Genomic DNA, 18,273 nt, shown 5'->3' on the forward strand with positions numbered 1-18,273 from the left:
GTAGGTAGGGCGCTTGGCCACATACACAGAGGCTGGTGGGTTCGAACCCGGCCCGGGCCTGCTAAACAATGACAACTACAACAAAAAAATAGCCGGGTGTTGTGATGGGTGCCCGTAACCCCAGCTACCTGGGAGGCTGAGGCAAGAGAATTGCTTAAGCCCAAGAGTTTGAGGTTGCTGTGAGCTGTGACACTACAGCACTCTACCCATGGCCACAGCTTGAGACTCTGTCTCAAAAAAAAAAAAAAAAAAAAGAAAGAAAAAAGATGCTTCTCTTTCATTTGGCTTGGTGCCTGTGGCTTAGGGGCTAGGGCGCCAGACACATACACAGGAGCTAGTGGGTTTAAATCCAGCCTGGGCTTGCCAAACAACGACAATTGCAATAAAAATAGCCAGGTGTTGTGGCGGGTGCCTGTAGTCTCAGCTACTTGGGAGTCTCAGGGAAGAGAATCACTTAAGCCCAGGAGTTTGAGGTTGCTGTGAGCTGCCATGGCATTCTACCGAGGGCGACATAGTGACACTCTGTCTCAAAAAACAAACAAAGAAACCAACAAAACTCTTTCATCATTAATAGGGGGAAAATTAATCCCATAACTGACCATATTTCCCTTTTCACCTTGGCTTCTGGGAAGCTCAATCATATCTAATGTCACTGAGAGCCCAAGGCATGGTCAGCTTCAGTCATCTGGACATCCTACCTCCCTCATGGTTGGTTACTTTTAACTTCAGTGACCAGGGCCCCACAACACTATAGACATCAGTCCCTTGGTCTGCACCAACCCCAACATGGCACTCCTTCCAGCAAACCAGACAGCATCTGCTACATTACTGAGGAAGTGGCAGGCATCTGGGGGGATGTTGGTCCTGCTCCCTTCCTCTTCCCCAATCTTCCCAAGCAGGAGAAATCCCTCTAGCCACACGCAGCCTGCTCTTTCCTGGGGATGTCCAGCAGCAATGGAGATGAAAACTATTAATAACTCCTTACGCTCCGTCCCCTGTCCTGTGTTCACTGTACTATGTGAATCAGCAAATAACATCCTGACATCCTGTAAGGCACACACTGTTGCCGTCCAAATTTCTCGGGTGGGGAGACCTGGCAGAGAGCCACCATGCATAGCCCTGGATCGCACCCTGGTGGCTGACTGCGGAGGGAGCCTTGCCCTCGCAGCCTCTCCAGAGACCCCAGGCGCCTTGCTCACTACAGCCCGGCCCCTTGCAGCCGCCCCATCAGGCCACTGCTCGCTCAGGCCCCGGCCCCTGGGCAGGTAAGCTCCGAGTGGCGACCTGAAGGACCCAAACGCGGGCCTGGGACTGCAGTAGCGTATAACCACTAAAGCCGGAGCGTGGGGCTCAGGCGGGTCGTACGGCGGGGCCGCGGGCAGCGGGAGCGTCCCGCTGGCCTTGTTCCGACCGCCGCCTGTGGCCCCGAGAGGCCCAGGTGGGAAGAGGGCGGCCCCGCACCCGCTGCTCACGAGCCCCACGGCGGGGGGAGGGGACTTCCCGCCGCTCTCCGGCGGGGTCTCGTGGGACCTCGAGCTTCGGCGGCGCGTCAGGACTACACTTCCCAGGAGACCGTGCTCACTGTGGGGCGTCTGGGAGTTGTGGTCCGAGGTGGCGCGGACACGGGTGGGGCGGCGGGCGCAGGGACTACATTTCCCAGCATGCAGCGCGCGGCCGAGGGGGCCGGGGGTTTGGGCCGGGGGTCTGCCGCCGGCGGCGGGGCTGTGTCGGCTGCGACAAGTGCGGGAGACGGCGGCGGCCTGGGTCGGGTTCCGAGCCGGGCGGTGGAGGCGGGCGCGGCGGGCGCGGGGGCCGCTGCTCCCGAGGCGATGATGGGCAAAGAGGAGGAGATTGCGCGGATCGCCCGGAGGCTGGACAAGATGGTGACCAAGAAGAGCGCGGTGAGGGGCGCGGGCCGCCAGGACCCCGGGACCCCCGCCCCGTCGAGACCCCGTCGAGTTCGCCGACCCCCGTCAGGGCCGGGAGACCACCTGAGGGGCAGGACGAGGCCCCGCCCCAGCAGAGACTCCCAGGATGCGGGGAGACCCCTTTCCTACCCTTCACCCCCGCACTCCCGCAGAGGCCGCGATCGGGCCTGGACCTGGTTCCGGGAGCCACCGCTCTGGACTCAGATCCCTCCAGCCTGGCTGAGACCCCGCAGACCTGGGCTCAGCACCCTTCCCTGTCCCCTAACTCCAGGCCCCCTGCTTGGCCACTGGACAACTTCCTAGGCCCCGCCCCACCCCCACCTTACAACTCAGCCGTTTCTTTCAGGCCGCCGCCCCGAGCCTTTCCCCATTCCAGCGTGGGCACCCTCATGGGGCCTCCACTACTCCCGGCTGAGCCCGGCCCACCCCCCACCCGCCGCCCATCTTGGAGTCCTCTCCCGCTATGGTCTCCATGCCCTTTGTTGCCTGCAAGAGTTTGGAGTCTGAGATTGGATCCCCTTTTCCCTGGACCTATAATATCTCCTCTGCCTCTTTCTGGCCTTTGTTATACCCCTTCACAGGCTGGCCAGAAGCCTTTCCTGACTGTGGGGCCCATTTTCTTCTCTGTCTGTCCCCACCCTGCAAGTACCAGGTTTCTCTAATAAATTCTTTCCCTTCCTTAGTCAGGACTCAGCCAGCAGCTACTGGGGTATGGGTAGATATGTAGAGACCCTAGGGAAGAGACTGCTTGTGTAAGATGTAAGACCTAGGAGCTCAAATGAGCCTGGCCTGGCAGTGTCTGGGCACTGGAGCGTCTGGCCAGCTCTGCTCCTTGTGCAGTTTCAGCCTCTGTTGTCCAGCTGCCACAGTGAGCCTTTGGAGGAGGCTGCTCATGACGCCTCCAGGAGGGGCAGGCCAGTGGGGGTCCAATCCCAGTATCATGACCATGGCAACCTGTGCAACCTCCACAACCTCCCACAGAAGCACCTTTAGCAGATGGTACTGGCCTCATGGGGGTGGGGAGAGGTCCAGGAGTCATATGGAGTGCCTGGCTGGCTCAATAAACATGACCTGTGCCCTCCCCCCCAGACAGTGAGGTTCTGGGACAGGGCAAGTTACTTGTCTGCTGGGCCAGCCCAGGGTGGTGAAGGCAGCTGAGTCATGGGTTAATGATGGTTTATTCTGCTATCCCAGGGCTGTGTGATTACAGTGGGGATTTGGGGGTAGCTTTTTGGGGGCTGAGCAAGATTGAGTCTAGATTCCTGTTGACCATGGTTCTGGGTTGAGGCCCACACTGGGAAGGGGACAGGCTCCCATTCATTCATTCATGCTGGAAATAGCCCCCTTCCATTGTGTTCATACCCCTGGGAGAGTGTGGGAGCACGAAGCAGGGGTATGGGAATGATCTACAGCTGTTTCCAGAGATGACCAGAGAATGAAGTTGCCTTCTCAAAGGAGACAAAGTACAACAGATAAAAGCCAGAGTGGGAGAGTAAATACGGGTCATGGAACCTGGGGAGGTCCTTGAGGGCTGGGCAGACCTGAAGGGAGGTCTGGTGGAAGCACAGCATGGTCACAATCTCTGCAGGGAAAGTGTAGAGGGGAGAGGAGCATTGCAGAATGGGGAGTTAGACCCAGCAGAGGGTCCTGGGTGGTTCTAGTGCCTGAGGCTCCTTGGGGGCTATTTGGGAATTTTGATACCTCTCTCATTTTTTTTATTATTTATTTATTTTTTTAATTTCAGCTTGCTTGTTCATTCTTCTTCGTTTGAAGTACTCTTTTTTTGTTGTGCATTTTCTTCTTCCTCTGGCGATGCTCTGTCCCGCTGTTTTTGATGTTGGTAGAGATGGGGTCTTACTCTGGCTCACTGCTGTTCATACTGGTCTCGAACCTCTGAGCTCAGGCAATCCACCCACCTCGGCCTCCCACAGCGCTGGGACTACAGGCGTGAGCCACCACGCCCTGCCGCCTCTGGTTTTGAGGTCACTGAAAACCATGTTACCTTGTGTGCAATGCTGTCAGGGAACGCTGCCTTCGACCCTGGCCATCATTTGTCCCCTTGAGGGGGTCACCTGAGGGCTGGACTCTGCCCAGCCTGAGGGGCAGGGCTTGCCTGGGGAGTTGTCAAGGAGGGGGCTGCAGCCTGGGCATAGCTGCCACCTGGATTGAGGGGTCATGGGCCAAGCCCCTCCCGTGGCTTCTGGGCTGCAGGATATCTGAGTGGCTGGGTCAGCTTATCTGATGGTGTGGGGAAGGACACACACAGGGAAACCCATCAGTATGTTCACAGGTGCCTGGGTCTTTTGAGAGCAAACTGGGGAGGAGGGTAAGGTGATGCATGGCTCAGTTTCAGTTTTAGGTGGGAGAGACCTTGCTGAGAAACTTTGAAAGGATGGCAGCATGAGCCCTGAAGATATTCTGGGGTGGGGTGGGTGGGTGGTTGTCTAGGCAGTGGACAGTAGGTGTGAATATCCTGGGGTGAGTGGCTCTGCACCCATCACTTGAGGCCCTGTGCCTGAAGTGAAGGTGTGGCCTGTTTTTGCCTGGTCTCACTGTGAAATGTCTGGGAAGAAACATAGATTGGCAGAGGAGGGAGACCAGGGGGTCTGTTGTAATAGTCCAGGCAACTGCGTGGGGGGCAGTTGGGAGCCTGGAGGACCAACCAGGAGTGGGGCTGGTATTGGCTGTGGCTGTGCCAGCAGTGGAGGCATGTCCTCAGCACAGGACACTGAGGCTCCTGGTCAGCCTTCCCAGCCAGTTGGTGGGTCACTTTGAGGAGAGGTTGCCTTACACACCAGGGCATGGATGGACAGGGTGTGAGCAAACCTAGGGCTGCCTTCACCTGTGTGGCCCTCAAAGGCCTGCAATTTGCATGGAAGCTGGCATTTCCCTTCTAGTTGGGCCAGTGACTTGATGTTACAATGAGTTTTTTGCCCATGGGGGTCAGGAAGTCATGTGACCTGTGACCATTGAGACTGTGGAACTATTTCCCTTCCCATCCCTTGCTGGGGTGGGGGCAGGAAGGGCCCTTTGCCATGGTGCAAGAACTTGTGGGCAGAACCCTGGGTGCCTCCAGATGCAGGAATTGTGGCTTTCCTCTGACCCCAAGTGGAGTCTCCAAATTGTCACTGCCTTGTGTCCCTTGCAGTGGGCAGGAGGCAGTGGGATTGACCACTAAGATCTAAAGTCCTTTATGAAGGTCCCCTTCTCCTTCCAGGAGGGAGCCATGGACCTGCTGCGGGAGCTGAAGGCCATGCCTGTCACACTGCACTTGCTCCAGGTAGGTCCCTGCCTGCCCCAGGCCTGGGACAGCTCCTGGGGACAGCCCAGGGGACAGCAGTTCTAAGAACACCTGGCAGGGCTTGTCTACTGCCCCTACCCCCAGTTGTTGGTTGGCACAAATACTGGTCCTTGAGGAGAGGGTCCCTGCCTCTCTCTGGTGCTTGATGAAACAGGGAGGGGGTCTGAGAACAGCCTATCCTGTCCTTGATGGGTAAGGCTCTGGGGTTCCAAATGGGGTGGTTCCCATCAGGAGAGGCATCTACCTCCCCTGCCAGTCCCTAGGCCCTGCCCTGTGGGAGCCACCAAGGGTCTGCTAGGAGGATCTGACTTCTGGGGCAGGCTCCCACTGCCACCGACCCAGGCCACTTGCCTTGCAGTCCACCCGAGTCGGGATGTCTGTGAACGCCCTGCGGAAGCAGAGCTCGGACGAGGAGGTCATTGCACTGGCCAAGTCCCTCATCAAGTCCTGGAAGAAGCTCCTGGGTGCGGGCCTGGCAGTGCTGACTGTGCACTGGGGCAAGGGGCCCCTGGAAAGGGTTGGCCTCTTGTTGGTCAGCACAGTGGTGTAGGGTGCTGGCAGTGCTGACCCTGAGCTGGGCCACCTGGGAATGGGGAGGTGGCAACCTGGGCCAGGAGGCACCCAGCTCGGGCTGAGAGGTCAGCTGATCATCAGTGTCAGGATTGCTTTGGGGGCGTGGCTGGTGGGGCAGTGTGTGTGCTGGGAAGGGGGCTCCATGTAGAACAGGGAGAGAAGAGAGTGGAGGCCAGGACTTGAGCTGACAAGCATGGTAGGGCACCAGGAGCCTTAGAGGAGGAGGGGGTAGCTCTAGAGGAGGAGGGTACCCCAGGAAGACAGGAGAAGGCAGAGGGAGAAGGCAGGGCCACTGAAGCCACTCAGAGGGAACAAAGGGGCAGCCCCTGGCCAAGGAAGGACTGAGCTGGACAGAAGGCAGTCTCTTCCTTAGCACAGTGGGGTGAATCTGGGGTGACAGAAGAGGCCCCTGCCTGAGACAGGAAGGCAGGCCCTTCTCTGGACTCTAGAAGAGAGGCATCCCCCCATCCCCTCCCAAGCTCTGTCCACACCCTTGTGAAAGAGAGGCATCCCCCCATCCCCTCCCAAGCTCTGTCCACACCCTTGTGAAATAGACATATGACCTGGGCCACAAGCATGTCCTGGCACCAGTGCAGGCTGCAGGTCCTGGGCTTGGCGCCACCTAAAGTTGGGGTTTAGGAATAGCCTTGTGAGGGAAGTGCTTGGTCTGTCCAGTCAGGATGGGCAGGAAGGTGGACCCCAATGAGGCCTCAGAGGATGTTGGGGAGGCACCTGCAGGCTGCAGAGGCTGACGAGGGGTCACTGGGCAGAGAGGGCCATAAGTGGGAAGGCTTGGTGGGGTTTTGGCCCTGGCTCTGTCTAGCTGTGTAGCATGCTAGGGCCAGGGCCAGTGGTCTAGCAGAGGTTGCCTGGTGGTCGTCTGCCCCTCCTTCCTGATCAGCCCATCCCCTTTTTTTGGGCAACTGCAGATGCTTCAGATGCCAAAACCAGGGAGCGGAGGAGGGGCACGCCTTTGCCCACATCGTCCTCCAAGGATGCCTCAGAGGCCGTGGATCCCAGGTAGCACACCTGGGAAGCAGGTGCACACACTCCTGCTTCCTAGCCTCGGTTTCCTCAGCATAGACAGTGCTCATCTCCACATGCCTGGGCACTGTGTTGGGGAAGGAGCTCTCTAGGGGCGACACACAGGGTGGATGAGCCCCATGTTGAACACTGCATCTACTGGCCGAGGCTCGCCTGCCCTGACCATCTGAGACAGGTGGATGTGTTCGCCTGGCTGTCAGTGAGCCACTTTGATACTTCCCTGCAGAGAGCAGCTGCATGCCCTGAGTGGACCTATAGGAGCTCTCTGCCCACCTCCCCTGAGGCTCTGTCCTGGGATTGGTTTTCAGTAGCCTGCTCTGGCTGTCTCCTCAGCCTCACTTAATGGGAGCCCCTCTTACCTGCAAAGTCTTACCCAGAACCAAACGTGCCCAGGTCCCTGCTCCTGGATGGTGTGTGCACTGGTGTGGACACTGCTGACTGGAAGTGTAGTCAGGGCTTTGTTGCCATGGAGGCCAGGGGTGTTCACAGTGACAGGCTGTGGCCAAGAGACTGCTCTGCCCTTGACCAGAGGGGGTGGCATTGGCTGGGGCTCTGAGTGGGACAGGCTGAGCTCCAGGATCATGGCTGGTTGTGGACAACAACTTGTCTGCATGCCTGCTCCAGTTGAGTCTCCTTCAGGAAGCCACCTGCCTCTGCTCATTCCACGAGAGTGGCAAAGCCTGGGCCCAGCCCTGAGAGAGGATGGTGTCCTTGTCCCATTTTATGTGTTCTAAGTAGGGTTACCTGTGACAGTAGAATCTGGCCTTGGGAGATCTCCGTCTCCCCCACAGGCAGCTGTAGGTCTCTGCCTGTTTCTGAGCTGGCTGCCATTAGCAGAGAGGTGTCTGTAGGAGGCCCGAGTTCTGGGTTTCCCAGAGACTGTGCAGAGCAAGAGATGGCAGAAGCTACATGGCCCATTCTGACCAACTGGCAATGCTGCTGAGGTGTTGATTGCTGGGAAAAGATTTAGCATCCTATTCCTGTTTGAAAAGTGCACCCTGATCCACTGGGGACCTTAAGTTCCCTCCCCTGGCCAGTGGGCATGTTGGTAAGGATGCAGATAGGCTCTCAGGCTGCAGTAGGGCTCTATCAGGGGAGCAAACAGGGTTTGGAGATGTGGATCGTGCCATATCATCTCCTTTCCTGGGACCAGTGTCACGTTAGGGTGCACATCCTTAATCTGAACCCATCTGGCCCTGTCTGTCTCCAGCCGCAAGAGGTCAGAGCTGCCTAGGATGCCGTCCACCCCGAGAATCACTACGTTTCCTCCAGTGCCGGTCACCTGTGATGCTGTGCGTAACAAGTGCCGTGAGATGCTGAGTGCTGCCCTGCGGACAGACCGTGAGTGCCCAGCAGGCACTCCTGACTCTATGCAGACTCACAGGGTGGCCTGGGCCCTGCCTACTCACATAGATGGCCCTCCTCCCCAGCCCATTATCATCGTTTTCCCGGGAGTGGGTGGGGGGCTTTGGTGATATCAGAGTGCTTGGATTGTGGGCTGAGTCCCCTAGAGACACAGGTATCCCCTCTAGCTGCCAAAGTGTTGCACAGGCATGTGGGCAGTGGGAGTAGCAGGTGGAGAAGCCAGTGGGCGTTTTGTCAGGCCTCCCTCTTGCAGATGACCATGTGGCCATTGGTGCGGACCTTGAGCATTTGTCTGCGCAGATCGAGGAATATATCCTTTGTGCAGGGGTTTGTGGGCCAAGGGTGTCTGGCAGTCAGAAGGCCACAGGACCCGGCTCCCCCTGGTGGCTGCTGGGTGACACTTACAGGCTGTCCAGTGCCCTCTCTGGGTGGTCACTTGCCTGGGCAATTGAGCAGCCTTGCCCCAGGAGGGGCCCCTGGACTGGCTGAGGGGCTGATTCTGTCTACTGGTGCTGTCCCTGGGGCCTCGAGCCTGGTGCTCCGTCTCAGCCAGGAAAGGGTCTGGGGGAGACCTAGCCCTGCAGCCCCTCAACTCACCAGCAGGACTGGGGGGGTGGCTGACCCCTTCGTAGACAGACAGAGCCTCCCAACGCCCCCAGCTCCTGATGCAGTGTGGTGGGTGGTGGCTGGAGGTGGCGACCTTGGCCTCAGAGGGATCCTTAAATGCCTGCACGCATCTTCCGGGATGTTGGGAACACGGATATGAAGTACAAGAACCGTGTGCGGAGCCGCATCTCCAACCTGAAGGACGCCAAGAACCCTGACCTGCGCCGGAATGTGCTGTGTGGCGCCATCACACCCCAGCAGATTGCGGTGATGACATCAGAGGTGAGCCTGCCACGGGGTGGGGGGCTGGGGCTGCCCTGTGGAGTGTGGGCTAAGCAGCCGGTCCTTGCCCCAGGAGATGGCCAGTGATGAGCTGAAGGAGATCCGCAAGGCCATGACCAAGGAGGCTATCCGTGAGCACCAGATGGCCCGCACAGGTGGCACGCAGACTGACCTGTTCACCTGCAGCAAGTGCAGGAAGAAGAATTGCACCTACACACAGGTGAGTGGCCGCCAGGCACCCCTGTAGCTTACTCCTCTCCCCACGTCTGCTGGGTGGCAGGTCCACACCTCACACATCGTATGGCGCCAAGGCTGTGGCCCTAGCTTGGGTTTTTCCCTGAACCTCTTGGACTCCAGCAAGGCCAGGGAGTGACGTCACCTTCAGGGACCACTCCCCTTCCCCAGGACGCTCAGCCCCTGCAGCGCCTCTGGTGGTCGGTCCCACTTGTTCTGGGCTGCTGAAGTGGAGGGCTAGGCCTGGGTTGGCATGGGAGGTCACGAGTGTGGGTGCTGGAGGGATGGTGGTGTAGTCACAGGAATCTCAGACTGGCATGGTGGATGATGCTGAGGTGGTTGGGGGAGATTGTGTGGGCCCCATGAGATGCTGGGGGGCCTGGGAAGAGAAGAGGGGTTTAAGGTGGCCACAGTGCCTGGTAGACAGCTTGTGGGGGGTGATCTCCCCATGGGTTGTGCAGGTTCTGGATCTATGCGGGGCCTAGCTCGCTCTCACCCCCAACTGCTGGTCAGAACTGGCCCTGTTTGTGGGGTGAAACTCACCCTCTCGCCTCCTAGAAGGCAGCCGTACCACTGGGAATCCTTACTAGCCCCTCCACCACAGGGCCCTTCCTGCCGGCTTCTCCTGCCCTTAGCTGAGTCTGGGTCCTGTTGGGCTCAGGCCCATGTGAGGTGCCTTAGGCCCACACAAGTGCCTCTGCCATGGCAGACCACCACCTCCCTCCCTGAGAGACTCAGCTCTGGAAGGTTGGGGCCACTGGGTAGGCTCAGGTCAGGTCACCCATCCATGGGGGTCCAAGGATAGCAAGACCATTACTGCCCAAGTCAGGGAATGCCCTTCTCTGCAGAGAGCCTAGTGGTGACCCCAGGCTTACCCAGCCCTTTTCCAGGTGCAGACCCGCAGCTCCGATGAGCCCATGACCACCTTTGTTGTCTGCAATGAGTGTGGCAACCGCTGGAAGGTAGGTGGCAAGCCCAGGCGGCTCCTCCTGGCTCTGCTTTTGGGAGGGGTATCTTAGCTGGCAGGGGCTGCACTCTGGACCAGTGACGGCTGTGCCCAGCAGGCCTCCTGGAGTCTCAGGGGTGGTCAGTGGAGACCCCAGCCCTGGCTGGGCCTTTCCTGCCTCCCACCCAGCTGTCACTTACCCACTTCTTGCAGTTCTGCTGAGGCTTCTTGCGGATGTCCTGCAGCCCTGGGCCATGGCCAGCGCCAGCCCTCTTGTCCTCGATGGACATAGCCTCCTTGGAGGCCCCTGAAGGCAGCCCACCCTGCCCTACCCTGCCTGCCTAGAGTACATCTTTCTGCTTGTTTCCCGCATTAAATGTCTGTTTTTGCCATCTTGCTGTCTTTGGCCTGTGTCCTTTCTGTCTCCTGCTGTTGCTGGATAGCACTCCTCCCTGGGATAAGGTGATGCCTGGTGAGTCTGCCCTGGAGAAAGCGTGGCTGATCTCTGCCATGTGGTTGATTTGCCTGTGCTTATACACACAGGGAGGACTTATGTGCACATAGGACAGCTGGGGACCCCATATGGTGTTAGGCTACCTTGTCTCTTCCCCTTCTTGGGCATGGGCAGCTTAGGGCCCAGGTCTGTGCCCCAGGATGGCCCATCCTATGTCCTGCCTGTTTGTGGGGTATACTCTGCAGTGTGGGAGTCTCAGGACCCTGAGCTAAGTCCAGCTTCCAATCACTTGACTTCCCGGAAATTTGAGGTAATGGAGTGGGGAGCACATGCCTGCACAGTGAAGGTGGTGGTGTGTTTTGCACGAAGGGGCTCCCTACAGGCCTGCCTCTGGAGGACACCCCTGATACCTCCTGGGCACATTGCTGGGAATCCACCAAGCCTTCATGAGGTGCTGTGGCATTACTAGTCTGACCCCACATTACAGTTCAGGAGGCCAAGGCCACTGTTCTGAGGAGGGATCCCGTGGGAGTGTGGGGGTGGGCAGAGTGTGTGGTACTTTGCCTCCTCTCCAAGTGGGCACTAGAACCCATGTCCCTGGGCCATGGCTGAATCTGGGACAATTCTTCACTCTCAAATCTCCCCACAAATTTGGAATAGAGGAGAGACTTTTGCTTTAAAAATATCTTTAAGGCTCAGCGCCCGTAGCTCAGTGGTTACGGTGCTGGCCACATACACCGGGGCTGGTGGATTTGAAACCAGCCTGGGTCTGCTAAACAGCAATGACAACTACAACAAAAAATAGCCGGCATCTGTAGTCTCAGCTACTTGGGTGGCTGAGGCAAGAGAATTGTTTAAGCCCAAGAATTTGAAGTTGCTGTTGTGAGCTGTGATGCCATAGCACTCTATGGAGGGCGACATAGTGAGACTCTGTCTCAAAAAACAAAAAACAAAAACAAAAAAAACCCTTCAATAATAAGACATCCTATTTTAAGGGAAGATGGGGGAATGAGAGGAGGAAGATAAATATGAAAACATTCTTTTTTTTGCTAAAACACAGTAAGGACATATTTCCAGGTTTGAAGTTCATGAACATATAAAATACTTGTAGAAATTGGGTCCTGTCACCTTGAGCCTGATTATGAGGTTTCACATCTGGTTCTGAAGTTCTGGGTCTGACTCTGGGGTGCAGAGGGCTCATGTTACAAAACTGGGTAACGTGAAGGTCCTGCTCTGCACCAAAGAAAGGCAAAATCTTTGCTGCCAGCTGTGTGGGACAGAGGTGCCCATGAGGCTTGCAGGTTGAGCCTTCCCATGAAGCCCCTCCCAACATGCAGGGCACTGAGCAGCCTTGAGGAACTTCTGGCCACCTTGCACCTGAAGCTCCCACTGGGCTGAGGGCAGAGCCAGGGGATGCAGTGTTTCCCTCTGGGGCTGGGACTGCCCCTTGGTGTGCCCTGATACCCCCACTGGCACGCACACATGGAGTAGCTCAGAGTCTGCCCCTAAGGGGCCTAGTGTCTGTCACAGGGGCCACCTAGGACTCGGAGGAAGACTGTGAGGCTCCCCGGAGCAGCAGGGCACGGTAGGTGGGAGAGCTGAGGAAGCGAGGGTAGGAATCCCGGTGCATAAGTGTGTAGATCTGCAGCTGCGCATCGTCAAACGTGTGCGCGGATGGCTCCTGCATCTTCTTGTTGATGCCCTCCCGCACGCGGGAGTCCAGGCTCACCTGCAGGAAGCAGCATCCAGGTCAGGGACCTGAAGGTACCCCCCACAGTCCCCAACAAGCCACCCCCCACCCCCACGTCCGTGCTGGCGGTTGGCACACCTCCTTGGGGGACAGGATGGATACGTAGTCCTCGTAGATGAGCCGTGCCTTCTCGTCCACCACATGCTGGTTGGCCTCGGCTTTCAGATCCTCGCACGCCAGCCAGAAGAGCATGTTTTCCTCACTATACTCTGTGCGCAGGAAGGCCCGGAACACACTGCGCCCTGCTGAACTGTGCATCAGCTTGTCGAAGGACTGGGCCCAGCTCTGTACCTCCTCAGGGCTCGGTGTGGCACTGCAGGAGGACATGAGTTTGGGCCCAAGGCCCCCCAGCCTGAGCCCACCCTATCATGCACCCTCTGGCCAGCTGGACTTACCACACTTCACAGCTGGGGAGGGGCTGCAGCTTGCTCTCCCGGGAGGCCTGCCACACTCGCCGCCGCTCTTCATTCCTAATTGTAGAGAGAAGGTGGCACTGCCCTCGACCCACCATGGGCCCCCTCAGCACATGGGCAGACACAAGACACAGGGTATCTGGCACGCATGTAACCTGCAAGCACTGGCTCCCTTTGTGCCCTCTTAGAGAGGGTGTCCATGCTCAGTGCTGGCCTCTCTCCTCCTGCTCCCCAGGGGTCCAGGTTGCTGTCCCTGCCATAGTGCCCAGGCCACAACCTCTGCCCCTCCTTCCCAGTTTGACCTAGTGTTCCTACAATCTGTTGCCTTCCAGGACCCTTTGGGCTCCTGGTGTGCGCCCCCATTCCCTGTCAGGCAAGACCCTGCTGTCAGCCTATCCTGAGACCCCACCCCTTTCTTGCCCATGCATCCATTTTGCAGTCCAACATGTCAGCAGTGTGTCACCAGCCCCTGGCCCACCCATCCTTCCCTGCCTCAGTGCCCAGCACTCCTCCATTGCTAGGCCAAAGCCATACCTTAGGGCTCCTCTCAGCAGTGGCCCCAGGGACCCCAGACCCCAAACCTTCAAGCTCCCAGCAAGTCCTAACTATTCATGCCCCCTCTTCTATATCTTCCCTGGGCTCAGGCCTCAGTTGCTCACTAGGCAGGTGACCCTACTTTGGGTCCCCAAGTGCTGTTCCCTCAACAGCCAAGGGCTTGAACTCTGAATAGTGCCAGGCTTCTGCAAGGCATGAAAATGTCCACCAGATTCCCTACAGTCCTAGAAAATCCTTTTACTACCTGGGAGCCCCACTCCTGTCCTCATGGATACCCATAGACCCCAGTAGTCTTCTGTGCCCCCAGCAGGCTGCCAGGGAAGCTCTTCCCCACTGCCCGGGCTAGCTGCTCTCTCATTCCAGTCTCTGATCAATATGTAGGGTCTGTGCCCATCTTGTTCCCCTGTAGGGCCTAGGGCCCATCTTGGTCTTGTGCAGGGCACCATTGTGTGTTCTCAGTATATGGCTGCACAAGGGCAGGCAGCACCCAGACACATCCATGGCACACCAGGTGCAAACGCCACACACAGGCCTCCCAGGGGGTTAGATACTAACCACTGGTCACCAGGGCCCAAAAGCCCCCAGACAGGAGGGTGGTTCAAGGTGGCAGGGACATCCTGCTTCAGGGTCTGCACAGCCTCCCCCGCCCCCAGCAGGCCCCACATACCAGGAGCAGCTGCAGCAGCAACACCAGCACAGGCAGCAGGGGTTGCGGCCAGGGGCCACCTGGGGGGCCACATCATGGCTAGTCATTGAGGGGGGCCGGTCTGCCTCCTCGGGCCCTGTGTGCTGGGGGATGACAGAGCACCTGAGCCTCTAGCCAAGGACCATCCGACGACATATCTCTCCCTTGCCAGACTCCCAGGAGAGGGGTCTTCTGGCCTCCCAGTGTTCAAGGGTCTCCCAGCTCAGTGTGGCCCCTCACTTGCTCGCCCCACCTCCCCAGGGAGCAGAGGTGGGGGGGCATGGCATACCTGTTTCTCAGCCTCATGCGGGGTGGGCATGGGTGGGCAGAGGAGGTTGCCCAGGCTCCGTGGTGCCAGCTCCCGGACCCTCACCACAGCCTGGGGGTCTGGGAAAAGGGCCCAAGGTTCTGACTGAGAACCTTTGACCCTAGCCCCCATCTGTCCCCTGGGAGGGGTCTCAAGAGGGTATCTGGTCCTCCTTCCTCCTCAGAACCAGGGGGGAGGGGCCTGCTCCTGCCTACCCCACCTAGACCCAGCTCTGCCCAGCCTCTGTTCCTACCCTGACCCCCACCAGGGCTGTTAGGGGAACAGGGTTAGGGAGGAGGTGGCTGCAGCAGCATCTGGCCCCTCCCCCCATGCCAGATGAGGCTCCCCATAAGGGTTTCTGGGACACCCCCCATCTGCCTAGTCCCTGGGAAGCCGGAAGCCTGGGTTCCTCTTTCTTGGTTTCCGGCTCCTGACCCCTCCCAAAGGGGCTGGTGCATGGGGGTGGCAGCCAGATGTCCTCCAGGGTGTTTCTGCCCAGAGACTCTGGGGAAGGAAGGTGGGTACAGCTGTTTCCCACCAAGAGTCCAGGTCTGAGCGTGGGCCACAGTGGACTCTGACCTATTCATCTCGGACTCAGCCAGGGGCAGCAGACTAGGGCTGGAGCATTGAGGAATTCAGTGAGAATTAGGGCAGGACTTCCTGAGGGTGTGAGGGACATGTGCCCCAAGGGAACATGGTTCTTTGCTTGTGGCACTTCCTTAGCCCCCTGCTAGCACCCAGGGTTTCCTGCCCTCTCTGCCCACTGCCTCCAGGCTGCGCAAGACCCCAGCACACAGTGTAGGAGCAAGCACCAGCAGAGAAACAGGCAGGTGCCCTGGCCTTGCTCTCGTCACCTGCTCTGAGCCCTGGGTGGTGCACATCCTTCCCAGCATTTGGCTACCCCTTGTGCAGTGGAGGTGCACCACTTGAGCCCACCACAGCCCAGGGAGGCCTTCTTGTAGACACATCCACCACCCTTTTCTTTTCTTTCTTTTTTGTGATAGAGTCTCACTATGTCACCCTTGGTAGAGTGCTGTGGCATTACAGCTCACAGCAACCTCAAACTCTTGGGCTTAAGTGATTCTCTTGCCTCAACCTCCCAAGTAGCTGGGACTATAGGCACCCGCCACAACACCCAGATATTTTTTTTTGTAGTTGTCATTGTTGTTTAGCAGGTCCAGGCCAGGTTCGAACCAGCCAGCCTCAGTATATGTGGCTGATGCCCTAACCACTAGCTATGGGGGCTGAGTCCCACCACCCTTTTCAGCAGCCAGAGGCTCATGATCTGGTTCTACTTCATTTTCTCATTTAATCTTCATGTTCCCTACCAAACCACTCCTAGCTTGTAGTTTTGGATACTTAGGGCACTCACTGCCCCTGGGGTCTGGGCATGCAGAGGCCACTGACCTGACCCAAATCTGGGGGCCAGTACAGTGTCCCCTGGGGTCTTGGCCCCTCATAACCTGCCCAACTTCCTCTGAGATCTGTGGGTCTCACAGGTTTCCAGCAAGAAGATGGGGAGACAGAAAGTAGCCCTGAGGCTGGGCTTTTCTTTAGGGGTCAAGTATTTAGGGACAGGAGGGGGCGTGCCAGCCTGAGGTCTGGTTAGTGTTGGGCTGTGACTCCCCAGGCAGTGGCTTCCTTGTCTCCACCTCCACTAGGGATTCACACTCTGGTGCTTTAGGGACTGACCCTCCTGGGCAGCTATCCCCAGCTAGTCTCTCAACAGAGGAGAGGACCTGTCCAGGGGTTTGGGGCTGTGTGCTAGGGGCCAAGTTTGGTGCCTACTATGGGAGCTAGCCCCTTCTTTCCAGTTGCAGGCCCTGGACCTGGCTCCCTGGACCCTTCTCAGGTCAGTTGGGGCCACCCATGTCCCCAGAATACCCAAGGGTGCCCTGGGCCACCCTTCTTTCTCTCCTGGAGATACAGAGTCTAACTCAATCCTACTCTTCTCTGGTACTAGGGGACTCCTCCCCCTTCTCCAGCCCCCCAGGCTTTGGCCCCTAAGTCTGGGAGGGGAGTGGCCAGACCAGTAGCAAGTCTGGTCTCTGGGGACAGAGGCTCCCTGGAGTGGCTGCTGCTCTGTTCCACAGAAGGAAAAAGAACGTCCCCAAGCCTGGCCAGTCCAAAAAAAGAATAAGAAAAGTGACAATCTCAGAAAAAAATGTCATAACCTTTGGGAGGGGGTTGACAGAGGGGCTCCACTCCCAGTCTTCCTCTGCCACCAGCCTCTTTCCTGTATGCTGCACTCCCTGTCTGGCTGGTTGGGGAGCTCTAGCCTGGTCCCTCCAAGGTAGTCCAGCCCGCCCCAGCCCACCTCTGAAATGGTGGTGGTGACCCCCCACCTCGCTCCTCTCCCTGCTGGGGGGGGGTCAGTTTCCTTCTAGGGAGCCCCTCCCTCCAGCCTCTAACGCCCTCACCCCGACTTCATGAACTCGCCACAGCGCCCCACTCACCAGCGACCCAAAGGCAGGGTGGGGGCGGGAGGGGCCCGGTTGGGTCTGGGCCCCACCCTGGCGGCCGAAGGGGCGTGCACTGCAGTGGCGGGGACTCAAGTCGGACTGCAGGATACTCCTGCGGCGTCCCGGAGAGAGGCTGGCGCCGGGGCTCCCCGATCGGCTGGAGCCAGGGGTTGCAGCGCCTCCCCTACACCTCGCAGGGCCAAGAGGCTGCCCGATCCAACGGGGTGGAGGCGGGGGATGACAGAGTGTCTTGCCCCGGCCCCTCCCCACCAGGCTGGGGGAGAAGACGCGGAAACCTGGGTTCTTCCGGGCCCCCACCTTTGAGCAATCACTTCCCCAGGCTCTGAGCTGCAGAAAAAGGGGAACCTGCTGCAGCACCCCCTCCCCCACGCGCGGGGGGCGGGCTTCAGTCCCACTGCGGCCCAGAGTCCACGTGGACCCCGCCGCGGGAGTCCTTGGGGTGCGGACCCCAGGCACCGACTCCCGAGGTTCCCGTACCGCACAGCCGCGACTTGGGGCCGGGAAGAGCCGGGACGCGGTCTCCGGGGCCGCGCGCGCACTCACCAGCCGCGCTCCCGAGCCACTCGCGCCGCCGCCGGCCCGCGCGTTCTGAGGTCCGGCCCGGTCGTCGGGGAGGGGGCGCGGGGCACAGTGCGCAGGCGCCCGGGCCGCACTTCCCCAAAGCAAGGGGCCGGGACTTCCTCGCGCCGGGTGGCGCCGGCCCGCCCTACCCGCCGCGCCCCGCTCCGCCCCTCGCTGTGCCGGCTTCGCGCCCACCCGCCCCGCTCCGCCCCGCACGGCGCCTCGGCCCCCACGGTCGCTGTATTTGCCGCACCGAGAAGAGGTGCTGACGGTGGAGCCTCTGGTACCTGGGCGGCCAGAGCTGGTACGGTAGTAAATGGGCGGTGGCCGTGACCCCCCGTTCTGCTTTGCCATTCTTGGGGGGGCGTCTCGTAGAGGCGCGAGAGCTGGGCACTTACGCACCTAGTCCTGCTTGGGTAAGAAGAGGCCGCTGGAACGGACTGACCATCCTGAGCCTCATTTGTAAAACCCGGTTAAGAGGCTCATGTGGAGGCTTATCAAAGAAGGGAGATCCCCGTGCTGGGGTACTGGTGGACTTGCCGGCTTTTGCAACCGAAGCCACATCGAATGTCTCCTGTGGGGCCTGAGTCCTTGCTGACTCCTGCAGTTGCTCCAAGATGTCCTAAAATTTAAAGCCACGGGGTCCCCTTTTGCCCTGTCCTCTTGGCCAGCTCTCATCCTTTAAGTTTCTTCTCCCAGCATGCTTTGGCTCAGGGTCAGAGTGGCCCTGACCCTGCTCTGGAAATGGTCTGCAGAGTGCCTGCAGCCCCCCAGCCGGGCTGTGTG

At 58.9% G+C, this 18,273-nt stretch overlaps 2 protein-coding genes across 9 annotated transcripts in view; one reads left to right on the plus strand and one right to left on the minus strand.

Annotated features, from left to right (window-relative positions):
* Positions 1 to 10,695, plus strand: part of TCEA2 (transcription elongation factor A2) — a 29,368-nt gene extending 18,673 nt beyond the window's left edge. Inside the window, exons 1-10 of one of the 3 annotated variants that reach the window (XM_053574912.1) lie at positions 1,650 to 1,901; positions 5,146 to 5,208; positions 5,588 to 5,693; positions 6,732 to 6,822; positions 8,057 to 8,187; positions 8,450 to 8,521; positions 8,945 to 9,099; positions 9,173 to 9,319; positions 10,224 to 10,295; positions 10,493 to 10,695. In XM_053574912.1, coding sequence (XP_053430887.1) covers positions 1,662 to 1,901; positions 5,146 to 5,208; positions 5,588 to 5,693; positions 6,732 to 6,822; positions 8,057 to 8,187; positions 8,450 to 8,521; positions 8,945 to 9,099; positions 9,173 to 9,319; positions 10,224 to 10,295; positions 10,493 to 10,501 — 1,086 coding nt within the window. In that variant the 5' untranslated portion in view covers positions 1,650 to 1,661 and the 3' untranslated portion in view covers positions 10,502 to 10,695. Of the gene's footprint in view, positions 1 to 1,649; positions 1,902 to 5,145; positions 5,209 to 5,587; positions 5,694 to 6,731; positions 6,823 to 8,056; positions 8,188 to 8,449; positions 8,522 to 8,944; positions 9,100 to 9,172; positions 9,320 to 10,223; positions 10,296 to 10,492 lie in introns of those variants that run through there. The other 2 variants (XM_053574913.1, XM_053574914.1) reach the window with 2 other exon arrangements.
* A 1,075-nt stretch (positions 10,696 to 11,770) lies between these two features.
* On the minus strand, positions 11,771 to 17,593 carry RGS19 (regulator of G protein signaling 19). Of its 6 annotated transcripts, none has more exons than XM_053574926.1 (6): positions 17,470 to 17,590; positions 14,426 to 14,523; positions 14,119 to 14,240; positions 12,879 to 12,953; positions 12,562 to 12,796; positions 11,771 to 12,462 (listed from the first exon to the last, which is right to left on the minus strand). In XM_053574926.1, the coding sequence occupies exons 2-6, from the start codon at positions 14,453 to 14,455 to the stop codon at positions 12,271 to 12,273; spliced, it is 654 nt and encodes a 217-aa protein (XP_053430901.1). In that variant the 5' UTR covers positions 14,456 to 14,523; positions 17,470 to 17,590; the 3' UTR covers positions 11,771 to 12,270. The 6 variants fall into 6 exon arrangements, with proteins under 6 accessions (XP_053430901.1, XP_053430902.1, XP_053430899.1 ...); XM_053574927.1 differs by lacking the exon at positions 17,470 to 17,590 and adding an exon at positions 17,224 to 17,467; XM_053574924.1 differs by lacking the exon at positions 17,470 to 17,590 and adding an exon at positions 16,900 to 17,087.
* Between the last annotated feature and the right edge of the window lie 680 nt (positions 17,594 to 18,273).

This window comes from Nycticebus coucang, chromosome 21 (genome assembly GCF_027406575.1).
Source record: "Nycticebus coucang isolate mNycCou1 chromosome 21, mNycCou1.pri, whole genome shotgun sequence".
NCBI classification, from domain to species: Eukaryota; Metazoa; Chordata; class Mammalia; order Primates; family Lorisidae; genus Nycticebus; species Nycticebus coucang.